Source organism: Hemiscyllium ocellatum, chromosome 29 (genome assembly GCF_020745735.1).
Source record: "Hemiscyllium ocellatum isolate sHemOce1 chromosome 29, sHemOce1.pat.X.cur, whole genome shotgun sequence".
Lineage (NCBI taxonomy): Eukaryota > Metazoa > Chordata > Chondrichthyes > Orectolobiformes > Hemiscylliidae > Hemiscyllium > Hemiscyllium ocellatum.
Window position 1 is genome coordinate 38,357,774 of NC_083429.1, and position 15,194 is coordinate 38,372,967.

Below are 15,194 nucleotides of genomic sequence, written 5' to 3' on the forward strand. Positions count from 1 at the left end.
ATTGACACAGTTAGCTTTTGGTGGCAGGCAGTCATTGTTATTAAGGGGATATAGGATTGTGAGTTTAAAAAGATGTTCCAACTTGCACACAGTCTGTTTCTGCCTGAGACAGTGACTAGGGAGAAGGATGGAATTTGTAACAAGGGAACAAGATACCTAATGTACATGTGCACATTTTAGATACAAATAAAGTACATACATATTATTAGTTTTATAAGCATCAAGCACCCTCAGTAACTTAGGAAGTGCAGCAGTAACAACAATCAATCATCTTATTAACTACATACAGACAGTACTAGATATGTTATTAAATAAAATGCGCAGTAATAAAGTTCCTGCAATTTCACAAATTGAGTGTAATATAGTCTGGTGCATTAGCAAGAAAATGTTTTGAATTTTCATGACTAATGTGTTTGATGTAAAAGATTTTAAATGATAGAAAATGGCATTAAATATCCTGGATTTGGAAAGTTCTGAAATATCTTTGGCGATGCGAATGGTGTTTCAGAATTGTTATGTTACTATTTTCCTCCTCTTTACATTTTGATGTTTCTGTTTTCACTGACTCTGGTTGACTGGGTAGACAAATGATTTATTCCTCGGCTTTTGTCGTTGTGATGATCACGTGGATGAGGTACATAGTAGCTAACTGAGCTGCTTTTATGTTGTGTATTTTTCCTTTCCTGCCCAAAAACTGTTGGTTAACATTAAAACACTTGAATAATTTAAGCCCAGATCAAATGTGGTCAAGCACACGTTCTTTTTTTACCCTACACCTCTATATAACTGATTTGCTCACACTCACTTTCTCTCACATGCTGACACATACTTGCTCTCTTTCACACACTGACACTCTACCACTCTTGCACATGTACTCTTTCACTTGCATGCAGTCTCTCTCTGTCACACACACTCTCTCTCTGTCACTTTATCTCTCACTCATTTGTCTTTTGCATTCACGCACTTTTTTAGTATCATACAGTTTCTTTCTGTCTTCCAAGTACAAATCATTCTCTCTCGCTGTCTCACACCCACATACACATCGACTCATTGTCCTGAAACTGGGTACTGATGTTAGAGTGAAGGATGTTGCTCTAGTTTATCCTAAAATGTGCAATTAATTTTTTTCAAATGGCTTGAAAACATGAACCCTTAAGCTTTCTTTGAGGTATGTTTTGACAGGAATGATATTTCTATTTCAAAGGAAGAGCCTGCAATGTGCTCATTGAGAAATTAAAGATTGAGTGATGGACACTTGCATATGATGAAGTGGGAGAAAGAGATGTATGAAGGATACTGTTGTAAAATCACCCACTGGGATGGTGATCCAGGAAATTTTGTAATTAGTGAGAGGTCTGGATTAAAGGTGGGTGAGCAGTTAGCCACTGTTCTGTACCTGTGTCAAACTGCTTACAATGAGGGCGGCCCAGAGGACCAATCAGCTACATACCATTTGATGTTCAACAGCCAGTTGAGGCTGGACGATGACGATTGCCTCCTTTCTCATTTTGATGAGTATTTTCAGTCGACATTGGGGGCAGCAGAGCTAGATAGTGGGCTCAGCAGAAATTATGTGTGTCTGTGTATATGTGTGGTGGAGGTAGCATTGAATAGATCACATGAGAGAGCCATTATAAAGTGCACCGTATGGTTTTGGGATCTCAAATGTCAAGCTCCTGACCCAATTTGAAAATCCAGCCCAGGGGTTTCAAGGTAGTGATGTCAAGACATGCATTTAAAACAGCAAACCTTATAAAGTTGTAAAGACATACAAAAGGCAGGATACATGTTTCGAGACTTCGCCTGAAAGGAGAATATAGACAATAGACAATAGGTGCAGGAGTAGGCCATTCTGCCCTTTGAGCCTGCACCACCATTCAATATGATCATGGCTGATCATCCTTAATCAGTATCTTGTTCCTGCCTTATCTCCATAACCTTTGATTCCACAATCCTTGAGAGCTCTGTCCAACTCTTTCCTAAATGAATCCAGAGACTGGGCCTCCACTGCCCTCTGGGGCAGAGTATTCCACACAGCCACCACTCTCTGGGTGAAGAAGTTTCTCCTCATCTCTGTCCTAAATGGTCTACCCCGTATTATTAAGCTGTGTCCTCTGGTTCGGCATCACCAATCAGCGGAAACATGTTTCCTGCCTCTAGATCTGATTGAGACATAATATTATATGTCTCAATCAGATCCTCTCTCAGTCTTCTAAACTCAAGGGTATACAAGCCCAGTCGCTCCAGTCTTTCAGTGTAAGGTAATCCCGCCATCCCAGGAATTGACCTTGTGAACCTACGCTGCACTCCCTCAATAGTCAGAATGTCTTTCCTCAAATTTGGAGACCAGAACTGCACACAGTACTCCAGGTGTGGTCTCACCAGGACCCTGTACAGCTGCAGAAGAAGCTCTTTGCTTCTATACTCAATCCCTCTTGTTATGAAGACCAGCATGCTATTAGCCTTCTTCACTACCTGCTGTACCTGAATGCTTATCTTCATTGACTGGTGTACAAGAACACCCAGATCTCTTTGTACTGCCCCTTTACCTAAATTGATTCAATTTAGGTAGTAATCTGCCTTCCTGTTCTTGCCACCAAAGTGGATAACCATACATTTATCCACATTAAATTGCATCTGCCATGCATCTGACCACTCAGCTAACCTGTCCAGGTCACCCTGTAATCTCCTAACATCCTCCTCACATTTCACCCTGCCACCCAGCCTAGTATCATCAGCAAATTTGCTAATGCTATTACTAATACCACCTTCTGTATCCTTAACATATATTGTAAAAAGCTGCGGTCCCAGCACTGATCCCTGTGGTACGCCACTGGTCACTGCCTGCCATTCCGAAATGGAGCTGTTTATCATTACTCTTTGTTTCCTATCAGCCAGCCAATTTTCAATCCAAGTTAGTACTTTGCCCCCAATACCATGCGCCCTAATTTTGCTCACTAACCTCCTATGTGGGACTTTATCAAAAGCTTTGTGAAAGTCCAGGTACACTACCTCTACTGGATCTCCCTTGTCCATTTTCAGAGTTACATCCTCAAATATGTAATTCATTCTGAGCAGATACTAATTCTTACTTAAATGCCTATGTTGTGCCAGACCAAAAAGAATGTATATTTTTTAACTATTTATCACATCAATTAGTTAAACAGTCAAATACTCCTAAGCACACTAGTTAAAATTGACAAGTGGAACAAAATGTTTCCTTGGCAGAATATGTGCTGTCGAGTCCAGTGAGTCTCAGAGTAGTCAGCTGAAATCTTCCTTTACTCTTAGACTCTTTCTGGAGAGAAACAGATTACTGGTACTTATAGATATTCTTGATTAAAATTTCATCACGTTACATCTGCTCTTATAAAAAGGTATATCCTCTGACTTAACCATCAACAGCAACTCAAGAAATCTTTGTGTTTTTAAACATGTATACATATCTAGACTAAATAAAATAGGATTTAATGTTTTATGCCAAATATTTGAGAAGTGCTACCTTTATCTGTATTATGCAACTTCATTATTTTACAAGCAAGGGCTCTTTTATAATACGTTTATTGTCAAGAAATATTTTATAAAAAAAGTAACATCATGCTATTTGATTGCATTAGTTTCTGTCTCTAACCTGTTATATTCACTACTTCAATCAGAAAAGAATTTCTCTAACTTCTCCTTCACCTTCCTACCTGACAGACCATGGATGGAAGAATTGAAGTTCAAAGCCATGCAAGAGTTTCCTCCTTGACTCTCAAGGACATTCAGCATACAGATTCTGGAGAATATATCTGCAAGGCGAAGAATTCAATTGGCCAGGACTCTGAGTCAATGTACTTGGAAGTACAGTGTAAGTCAACTTAATGCAATTTGAATTTCCACTAGTTAGTCTTTGTTTTCATTAATTATTGAAGAGATGTTTTGACACCGAACAAGAGCGTGAACTTGATTCCAGGGGACAATTTTTTTAATCTTTCAAAAATATATTATATCTTATAAGAGGGTTTTTTTTTTCTTTACTGGTCAAAAACCCATTCCCAGTTTCTCTCTGTGTTCTTATATGTTTACTGTCACAGTTTTGGGACAAAGATCAGAGATTAAGGAAAAATAAAATGCAGCTGACGCTGGAAAGCTGACACCAAGATAGAAAACGTTACTGTACATCAAGTCTGACAGCATCTGTGCAGAGAGAAAGTCAGATTTAATATGTCCATGTCCATCAACAGCACACAAGAAGTCTTGTGATAGATTCCACGTGGTTTTAGTCAATATAACTCTTACAGGTGTGAATGGCAGTGTCTTTGTTTGCAGTCTGAGTGATTACCCTTTAGCAAAGCACTTGGATGTGGTTCTTGATTTCTTCCTGAGATCGGAACTCCTGCTCAATATGACATTAACATTATGTCAGTCAATCATTGATGCTGGCAGCTGACCATTGCTATCAGTGCCAGAGCTAGAGGTGGCACTAATGCACTAATGTGTCGTAATGCACTGAGCATGGGTCTGGGATCTATAAACTAAAGCTAACCATCATTGTGTACCATACTTCTGTTCTGTGTATATAAAATGTATTTGATCACAAGTTACATAACTCTTGAGGTCATGAAAGTCAGGAACTTTGGTTAGAAGCAGGTGCTTAGCTGACAGGTTATGCAAGTCCAACCCCTCCTCCACACCCCCTTCTCCCCTCTCTCAATTGCCCCTTTCTTTCTCTCGCTTCCCACTCTGTTTCTCTTGCTTATCTCTCTCTCCCCCCCTTTCCCTCTCTCCCCCCCATTCCCCTGTTTCCCACTCTCTCCCACATCTCCTCCCATTGTCCCTCCTGCACTCCCTTCCGTTCACTCTGTTGCGCACCCTCACTCGCTCTGTCCTGCTGTCTCCCTCCCCCTTTTGTGCTCCCTCTTCACTGACCTGTAGGTCTGTTCCGCTCAGAAGCAACAAGATCCACCTACTTTAACGTCCTTTACTAACTAAAGTACATTTAAATTAAGAAATCATTTTGTTAGATTTTTGTCTGAAGCCACTAAATTGAGGGTGGCATTTCGCTAATGCTAAGAATTCATATCCTTTCCTGGAAGGAGATGAAAGGCAAGACCCCAGTAATGATCTGGGCCATGTCAGTGTTGTCAGTTAGTCTTTTTAATAGAAGATGTAGTTGGATCTCTAACTGGCTTCAACTTAGTCAAGGGCAGGCTCACACATGGCCTTATTATTCAAATAGTTTTGATTTTCGTAAGATCTCTTCAAGATGATTAAAAAAAAGACCATCCAGACAATGCAAACTGAGCAGGCATCTTGCTGTGTTACCCATGAGCAGATTTCCAATCCCTTCCTCACCCTTTCATTTTCAGGATCATCATTGGGAGCAGAGTAATTAGATTTATCATTTTGTTTCATTTTAAATTTTAGGAAATTCTTCATTTTTTTTAGGTGGTAAAGAATGTGTTTTTCTCATTCTCAGATGCTCCAAAGCTGCAAGGCACAGTGACTGTCTACACCTGGGAGGGTAACGCTGTGAATATTACCTGTGAGGTTCTGGCTCATCCTGTTGCTCTTGTTACCTGGTTTAGAGATGGACAGCAATTACCAAGCTCCAACTACAGCAGCATTAAGATTTACAGCACACGATCCACCAACTACCTTCAGGTAAGAAATAAACAGGTGGCCTTCATTGTAGAATTGGCACTTCATATTCAAAATTAATGAAACAGATTTTCTGTGAAATTAGATGTACCAGAAGATTCTGTTTACATGATTCATCAGAAAGTGTACTAAGTGTGTGTTTTAAACAAAATATATGGTTTTGTGGCATTTCACTGATTCCTAAAAGAATCAGATCATAATGTTTGGGAATATGCATTTCCCTTTTGGTTAATTTTCATGAAAAGTTGGGTGGCTCTAACCCGTTGCCAAATCCAGGAGAAACAGACTCAAATACTCTCTTTACAGATCAGTTTTCGCAGCCATCCAACTTTCCATGGATAGCACAACATGGGCACATTGTCCTGAAGGCCCTACTTCACCATTTTAATTTGCCACTATATGATCACTTAGCAATATGCGGAATTCAGGAAGTCACTGCTAGCATTCACCATTTGGCTCTACCGTGTTCACAGATCGCCCTATCCAGAATAATCAGTGTTGGAGAAACTCAGGGTCTGGTAGCATCTGTATCATGATAAAAACAGAGTTTGAAATTGCCCAGCTGCTTTTAGTGCTGACGATGGGTCACTGAACTGGACAGACACAAACGCTGTTTTAATCTTTACAGGTGCTGCCAAATGTGCACTTTCTGCTTTTGTCTCAGATCCCAATTTTTTTGTCTTATTTAATCCAGAAAACCCCAGTTGAGACCTGTAGATTATGGAGTGTCAGCAATTATGGAGCACAGCCAGAGTGTGGTTTATGGTTACTAGGCCTGAGATACCTCATTCTGTATCTTATCCTGGTCAAACCATCCATTGCATCCCCGGAGGATCAAATTCTGAGCTGCCATGCCTTGAAAAGTTAAACAATCATTTGCATGTTTTCGGGAGATGGGAAGTAAGCATTAAAAGGTCATGGATCAAGTCTCACTTTTTTAAACTGATGATAACTGACGTGTGGTTGCATATCCTTCCTGTAGGTCACACCTGATTCAGAGAACGACTTTGGCCCATACAACTGCACAGCGAGCAACCGTGTCGGTGTAGAATCTAAAGAATTTATCCTCGTGCAAGCTGGTGAGTATTAGCTTTGCAGCTTTATGTTGTTCAGAGAAATTGCAACCATTGTCACTGTATTTGTACTGCACTTCTCCACAATACCTCATTTGAAGTGAAGTATGAATGGTGTGCAGCGAGAATTTGTAGTCTTGGTATGTGGTGTGCAGTGCCCTTGGTGAGTAAGTATGTTTGATGCATGGGATCATGTTTCAGAACACATTGTATGGAGACGATGTCTTTATGTTCTGGCTTGTATACCGTGTCAACTCAAAGTCAGATCACTTCTGGAACTGTCCAGTTTGGTGAGATTAACTTGTGTGCTGGTTGTCTGAACCCTCTTTAATAGATTCAGTTATCAACCATAGAAATTCAGAATGGTGAGTGGCTTGAAAAGGAGCTTGCATGTGACGGTGCTCCAGAGAATCTGCTGAATTTAGAGTGGTGTTTGTGAATTGGACGGTACTGTCTAAGATGCCTCAATGAATTTCTGCAGTGCATCTTGTAAATGTTATATATTGGCAATAGATTGGTGCTGCAAGACCTCAATGTTATTTGATTTGTTGCCAATCAGGCAGGCACCTTTGTCCGAGATGGTTTCATATGTCACAATGTTGGTCTGGTGCAAGGTTACTTTGCCCTTGAGTGTATTTTTTCAGAGAGAGGTTAATTGGCCAGGCTCCATCGTGTCTGAAGTTTGAATAGTTCACTGTGGCCTTGTTGTTTACTCTAACAGAGAGTGCTTCACGCCAAAAGCATGAAAGGTCTTTGGAAAAACTGGTGTCATCAAGAGGTGTGGCCAGGTCTCTGGCTATGCAGTTTAGTTCAGTTTAGGAGTGAGTTGAGTAAGAGTCACAGGGGAAACTGGAAGCCTTTTTGCTGTCCTTCTGCCCCTATGATTTCAAACTGTAAGTTGCCTGTACCATTGTTCACTCTTTGTGCTAAGGGATGTGTGTGTATTGGGACTGTTGCAAGTATTTTCAGAACAGCATCATTAAGTCAGGTTTGGATAGGATAAGTTATCCAGTATTCTGTTCTCTGTTCTTTGTGTTACATTCTGTAATTTTGTAACTAAATTTTGTTTGTTTAAAGCTTGACAGGCGACCCAACTGATTTACACCGGGAATATTCACTGTACACCTAGCTAAATAAATAGCAAAGTTATGGTCTGGGCTACCTGCTTTAAAATACTTTGAAAGGTCTGGCCTAGTCCATAACGCAAGCTGCTTCAATATTGGAGGTGGACCCATCCAGGCAAATGGAGAGTATTCCATGATATCTCAAACTTGTGTCCTGTGGATAGTGGACATGTTCTGCGGAGTCAGGACATGCGTTTTTCTCTGCAGAATTCCTAGATCTTGATCTGCTCTTACGGCCACAGTACTTGAATTGCTTGTCCAGTTCAACTCTAACCCCCTCAGGATGTTACTAGTGAGGGATCCAGCAATGATAATGCTCTTGAATGTCACGGGAGGGGAAACAGTTACTTTCTCTGATGTTGGAGATTATTGGACTGCTCAGCAGTCTTGTAGCACAGATATTACTTGTGTATTGTCAGGCCAGGTTTCTGCTTACACTAAATGAGTATATAACTAACTAAGAATGAAAATAGCAAAAAAAAGAAAGATATATTTTTACGACACAGGAAGTGGGAGGAGAGTTTTTTTTGCAGTGCAATAAAGCTTACATGAGAGTGCAAGAAATCTTTTTAAAAATATATGGAATTGGAAAATGATAATGTGATGCAGAAAAAGATCCATTCTCCTGGCAATTGAATGTCGTTATCAAATGACTGCCCAGATGAACAGCACTTGTCATCTACAATGGAGAACTCATTCCCCTGTGTATCCTTTGTTTGATTAAAGGATGCAAGATTTCTAAGCACATAAGGTAGCATTCAGTTTGTTTAAATATTAAACAGCGTGCAAGCAGATAAGATGCATCTGCATTAGGCAAGAGCTTGTTTAGAATGGACTCAGCAGGGATTGAAGCAAGATGTTTATTTTCTGTTGCAAGTGTCAGCACTGCTACAGAGCCCCCGTTTATGCAGGGAGATTTCACACAACACACAAATGCCAGTAAAGTAACCAGACATACTAAATCACGTCAGGAAGAAAAATTGCTTGTCAGCAGTAAGACTACTGAAGCTTAACTATTGCAAGCACTGTCAATAGATGAACCATTACTTTGATGTTCAGCGTGTTCCGCTGTAGTCGATAAAGCAGTAATATTTGTATATGCTATCTTCAGATTTCTATATAGAGATTTACTTATTCCTTGCTCTTACCTATAGCGAATGAGAATAAATGAGGCATATGCTCAAGTGAACAACTGGTTTGTCAGTAATAAATATCAAGGAATAGATTTTTCTCCCTTTTGCACAAATCGAACGTGGTCTTATCAAAATCTCTTTCACAGAAATTAATCAATGGAAGAAAATATACCCTTTATCTTTTTAAAGGATTTGTCTCATGTCTAAGTATTTAACCAGTAGCAAAACTCCATCCCTGTGAAGGGAGTGATTTCTTTATAGTTGTCACTTCCTTTGGACTGGAGTCGAGGATATTACAGTATCTTCACTTTAGTGTAAACAATGGGAATATTCACAGTCTGATTAACAGTCTAGCAGACTCAGATATAAATGCTTCTTCTGTACTCTGAATCATCTTTATACTGCTTCAGAGGATGGCATGTCCTACATGATGGGTGGATTTTATGCCCCCCCGCCCCGAAACTCATGGAGAGGGTGGCATGCTCACCTACGGGTAGCCTTTAGTCAACCTCAGATTGCTCAGTGGTGTTATTTAGAGCAGGATATGAAGACCATGCCATGTAGTGCAGAGTTGGAATACTACATAAGCCAAAATCTCACTCCATTTGAGATTTTTGACAATATTAGATTAGATTAGATTGCCTACAGTATGGAAACAGGCCCTTCAGCCCAACCAGCCCACACTGACCCTCCGAAGAATAACCCACTTAGACCCATTTCCCTCTGACTAATGCACCTAACATTATGGGCAGTTTAGCATGGCCAATTCACCTGACCTGCACATCTTTGTGACTGTGAGGGGAAACCAGAGCACCCAGAGCAAACCCATGCAGACACGGAGCGAATGCGCAAACTCCACACAGACAGTCACCCGAGGCTGGAATCGAACCTGGGACCCTGGTGCTGTGAGGCAGCAGTGCTAACCACTGTGCCACCAAGATATTGAGTGCAACTCTAATACTATATATGTTGCCACGACCAAAATAGAATAGAATTCACCCTGCAGCTTGAGAAGGAGAAGCTTGAATCAGATGTAATGCTATTATGTTTCGACCATAAGATGTCGGAACAGAATTAAGCTATTCAGCCCATTGGGTACCCTCCACCATTCAATCATGGTTGATGTGTTTCTCAACCCCATTGTCCTGCCTTCTGCCTATAACTCTTGAGTAAAAGTAACTACAAAGACATGAGGGAGGAACTGGCCAGAGCTGATTTGGAAGGGGAGCCTATGAGGGAAGATGGTCAAGCAGCAAACACAGGAGTTTCTGGGGATAATTTGGAAGGCACAACAAAAATTTATTCCAAAGAAGAAGCAACATATTAGTAGAGGACAAGTCAACCATGGCTAACAAGAAGTCAGGGACAGCGTAAAAGCAAAAGAAAAAGTTCACAATGTGGTGAAGAATAATGGAAAGCCAGAGGTTTGGGAAGCCTTTAAAACCTAGCAGAGGACAAATAAAAAAAGCAATAAGTGGGAAGATGATTAAATATGTGTGTATGCTAGCTAGTAATACAAAAGAAGATTGCAAGGGTTTTTTAGATGAATAAAATATTAGACAGATGCAAGACTGGACATTGAACTGCTAGAAAATGAGGCTGGAGAGATCTCGGGAATGAAGAAATGGCAGAGGAACTCAGTAGGAACTTTGCATCAGTTTTCACTTTGGTACACTAGAACTTCACGAGGATCAGGATAGAGGGGTGAGTGGCAAGGCCGTCACTAAGGAGAAGGTGCTAGGGGAGCTTAAAGATCTGAAGGTGGATAAATCACCTTACCAGAAGAAGGAATGAACCCCAAAATACTGAGAGAGATAGCTGAGGAGATTTTAAAGGCATTGATGGTGATCGTTCAGGAATCTCTGGAGTAAGGGAGGATGCCAGAGTTCTGGAAAATGGCTTCTGTAACACTCCAGTTTAAGAAGTGAGGGTTGCAGAAGACAGGAAGTTATAAGCCAGTTAGTCTGACCTCAATCACTGGTAAGATTTTAGAGTCCATTGTTAAGGGTGACATTGGTGAGGACTCAGAAACACATGGTAACTGAGTCCACATGGCTTCGTCAAGGGAGGTCATGCTGGATTTACAATTCTTTGAGGAGTTAACGAGCAAGTTCGACACAGAAGAACCAGCAGATGTTGTCTATCTGGATTTCCAGAAGGCTTTTGGCTCAGTGTTACTCAAGAGGCTGCTAAATAAGATAATATCCCATGGTGTTAGGGACAAGGTACTGGTCTGGATAGAGGATTAGCTGATTGGCAGAGAGTGGAAATAGAGGGTTTTTTTTTTCAGAATGGCAGCCGATGATGGGAGGAGCTCTGCAATGGTCCATGTTGGGATCACAACTTCACATTCTACACTAACGATCCGGGCGGAGGAACCGAGGGCACTGTTGCTAAGTTTGCAGATAACAGAAAGATAAGTGGAGGGGCAGCTAGTGTTGAGGAAGCAGGGAGGCTGCAGAAGGACTTGTGCTGGTTAGGAGAGAGGGTGACAAAGTGGAGATGGAATACATGTGGGAAATTGTGAGGTTATGCACTTTAGTAGGAAGCTTAGAGGCATAGATTATTTTCTAAATAGGTAAAAGCTTCAGAAATCTGAGGCATAAGGGGATTTGGGAGCCCTAGTTCAGGATTTTCTGAACATTAACATTCAGGTTCAATTGTCAGTTTGGAAGTTAATTGCAATGTTAGCATTCATTTCGAGAAAGATAGAATACAAGAGCAGAGATATACAGCCTATATGGTATATGGCTCTGGTCAGACCACATTTGGCATGATGTGAGCAGTTTTGGGCCCTGTATCTAAGTGAGGATCTTGCTGGTGTTGGAGGGGATGCAGAGGAGGTTTACAAGAATGCTTCGTCTATGAGGATTGTTTGAGAACTCTGGTGTCTGTACTCAGTGGAGTTTAGAAAGATGGTGGGGGGCAGGGGTCTGATTGAAACTTACAGAATACTTGGAGGCCTGGATAGAATGGACATCAAAGATGTTTCTACTAATAAGAGAGACTAGTGCCCAAGGGTTCAGCCTCAGACACCCTTTAAAATAAATTGGCAGGAATTTCTGCAGCTAGCGGGTGGTGACCCCATGGAACTCTTTGCAAAAATGGAAGCCAAGTCATTTAAGATACAAATAGGTTCTTGATTAGTAAGGGAATTGAGGATTCCAGGGAGAAGGCAGGAGAATATTATCAGCCATGATCGAGTGCCGGGCAGACTTGATGGGCTGAATAGCCTAACTCAGCTCCGATATCTTACTTTATTTTCTGAGCTTATCACCAGACCTAGGTTCTTAATCTTAAAACTCCATTTATAATCCCTTGACAACAAAGTTAAATGCTGAATGAGATTAACATGCAAATTTAACTCAGTACTTCTTTGCTGGAAATACGTACTCTGCTTTCAGCAGAAAATAGAAGAAAGATACTTTGCTTGAGTTTTTTTTTACCCCAGTGTTAGGAACAAGAATGTGTAGGTGTGTCTAATTTTCAGAAACTCTGGTCACTAAAAGGATTATTTTCCCCTTCTCTTTCCTGGTCCAGAGACCCCGTCTGCTCCCACAATCCTGGATACAGTACCCTATTCCAGTACTGTGCAAGTTAAGGTTGAAGAACCCGAATCAACTGGTGGTGTGCCAATTCTGAAATACTTGGTGGAATGGAAAGAGAAGGACACTGAAGAATGGTTCACCAAGAATGCTGATGCAAGGGAAGGTACGTTGACGAAGAGATTTATAGGGCATTTAGCTTGACATCTGCCACGGGAAAGTCGATAATGAACAAAATTATAGCTTAGCGTTTCGATAAACTGAAGACGGTTAAGAGTCAGCATGATTCAGTCAAAGTGAAATCAAGTTTAACCAACTTATTGGAATCCTTTGACAGAGCAGCATGTGCTGAGGATAACCTGTATACATATTGTTCTTGGATTTCCACAAGGCCTTTGCGAAATCAAGGGTTATTGAAGAAAATAAAAGCTTATGGTATAGGAAGTAATATACTAGCAGGGACAGAAGATTAACTAGCTGATAGAAACCAACGTGCTTAAATGGATCTTTTTCTGATTGGCCGGATGTGGTGAGTACAGTTCCGTAGGTGTCTCAACTGGACTTAAACATTTGACAATTTACATCAGTGGCTTAGATGAGGGGAGCAGAGGCACCATGGTTAACTTTGCAGATTACACCAAGATGGGTTGGAAGATACGTTGTGAAAAAGATGTAGGAGGAGTTTGCAGACAGACATAGGTTGACTGAGTGAGCAAAAACCTGGCAGAGTACAATGTGAGAAAATGGCAAGTTGTTCACCTTGGCAAGAGGAATGAAAAAGCAGTGTGTTATTTTAACGGGGAGCAACAGCGAGATTCCAAGGTGCACATGGATTTTGGAGTGTAAGTGCAGGAGTCACAAAAGGTTGATATGCAAGTGTGGCACGTTATCAAGGAAGATGATGGGATGCTATCCTTTATTGTGAGAGGAATAAATGCAAGGATGTTATGTTCTAGTTACAAAGAACATTGTTGACATCACATTGTAACTACTGGGTGCAGTTTTAGTCTCCACATTTCAGGAAGGATGTAAATGGAAACAGTTCAGGAGAGGTTTACCAGATTGATGCCTGGAATGAGTGTGTTGTTTAATGAGGAGAGATCAGGCAGGCGGGGCTTATTTCCATAAGCGTTCAGAAGAATCAGAGATGACTTAATTGAGGATCCTGAATGATCTAGATAAAGGAAAGGATGTTTCCTCCTGTGTGCCAGTTCAGAATTAGGGGAACTTTGTTTTTAAAATTAAAGAATCACCCTTTTAGGACCGAGATGAGGAAAAATGTTTTCTATCAGAGCCTTGTGCAACTCTGCCCCAGAATGCAGGCACCTTACATACTTTTAAGGCAGAGGTAGATAGAATCCAAGGTTATTGGAGGGAGATGGGAACATGGAATTTGATACACAAGGTCAGCCACAATCCTACTGAATGTTAGAGGAGGCGCAGGGGGCCGAATGGTCTGTGGCAGCTCCTGTTTTGTATATTTTTGTATTTGCATACTCATACAACAGCAAAATGACTGACTGCATCTGTCCTTGCAGTTCTCCCATCTCTACTTCCAGCCCTGCAGCTTATCCCTCTCCTTTCTCTGACCTCCTCAACCTCAGTCCCACTCCCAACCCCCTGCAGCCACCTGACCTCTTCCTCCACCAGCCTCTACAGCCTCATCCTTTTTTCCCACCCACCCATAGCCTCCCTCTCTTACCCCATTACCCCCGAAGCTTGTCCCTCCCTTCCCCAACCATCAAAGCCTCCTGCCATCAATAGATGTTCTCTCTGTGTGTCGCTGTCTCTTCTGTCTCTCTATCTCTCTCTCTCTAATCCTTGACCCCTGCAGCATCATCTCAGTCTGCCTATGCCTATACTGTTTTAGCCCCCTCCCTTGAGCTCCATAGACTCCATCCTCACTATTTCTTCAACTCTGCAACCTCCCCAATTCTTCCCAGCCCTTAAAGCCTTCCGCTATTTCTACTCCCATTGCTTTTTCTTTTTCCATCGCAACCTACAGCCTCCATCCTACTCTCCAGCACTTAACCACTGGAGTCTCTCTCATCCCCTCTCCCTTTCTAACCCTCTCCCCCCATCTAACACTCTCTGTGTCTCTCCCTCCCTCTCTCTAACACTCTGTCTCTCTTCCCCCTTCCCAATGCATCCTTCTCTCTCTAACACTCACCCTCTAACACAAACACACACTCTCCCTCAAAAACTCACACTCCACACACACACACACACACACACACGTGCACTCTCTCTCTCTTCCCCCTCTCTCCCCCCACAACTCTTTCCACTCACACACAAGCTGTATCTCGTATGTTCTTGTGCTCGCTCTCCTGAGCTGTTTCTTTATAAGACACACTCTATCTGCAAACCACGCCCCCACCCCAAAACCTCAGCCCGAACCTGGCCTCACCTTGGCAAGAACCAGTCTGCGATTGGAGGAGTTTCTCCCCAGAGTAACTCCACAGCATTCCTATAATGGAGTTACAGGAATGATGGTGCAAACTTGCCTTCTGCTCGTGTGCTTTGAATGATGCCATGTGATCAATGTCCCTGTGCCTATGGAGTGAGGCCTGCATTTGCAAACCCTCTTGCGTGCCATGTGGCTCATGTCTCCAGTGCAGCAAGGAAATGGTTCTATTAATTTGGTGTAAGCCAGCACTCCCCATCCATCGAGACCCT

General features: G+C 41.7%; 1 protein-coding gene across 9 annotated transcripts in view; it reads left to right on the forward strand.

The window, feature by feature from the left end:
- LOC132829640 (neural cell adhesion molecule 1-like) overlaps nucleotides 1–15,194 on the forward strand; it is a 509,764-nt gene that overhangs the window by 390,336 nt on the left and 104,234 nt on the right. For all 9 annotated transcript variants that reach the window (XM_060846966.1, XM_060846974.1, XM_060846967.1 and 6 more), the window contains exons 9-12: nucleotides 3,700–3,850; nucleotides 5,462–5,646; nucleotides 6,626–6,722; nucleotides 12,514–12,684. In XM_060846966.1, the coding sequence (XP_060702949.1) occupies nucleotides 3,700–3,850; nucleotides 5,462–5,646; nucleotides 6,626–6,722; nucleotides 12,514–12,684 (604 nt within the window). The remainder of the gene's footprint in view (nucleotides 1–3,699; nucleotides 3,851–5,461; nucleotides 5,647–6,625; nucleotides 6,723–12,513; nucleotides 12,685–15,194) is intronic.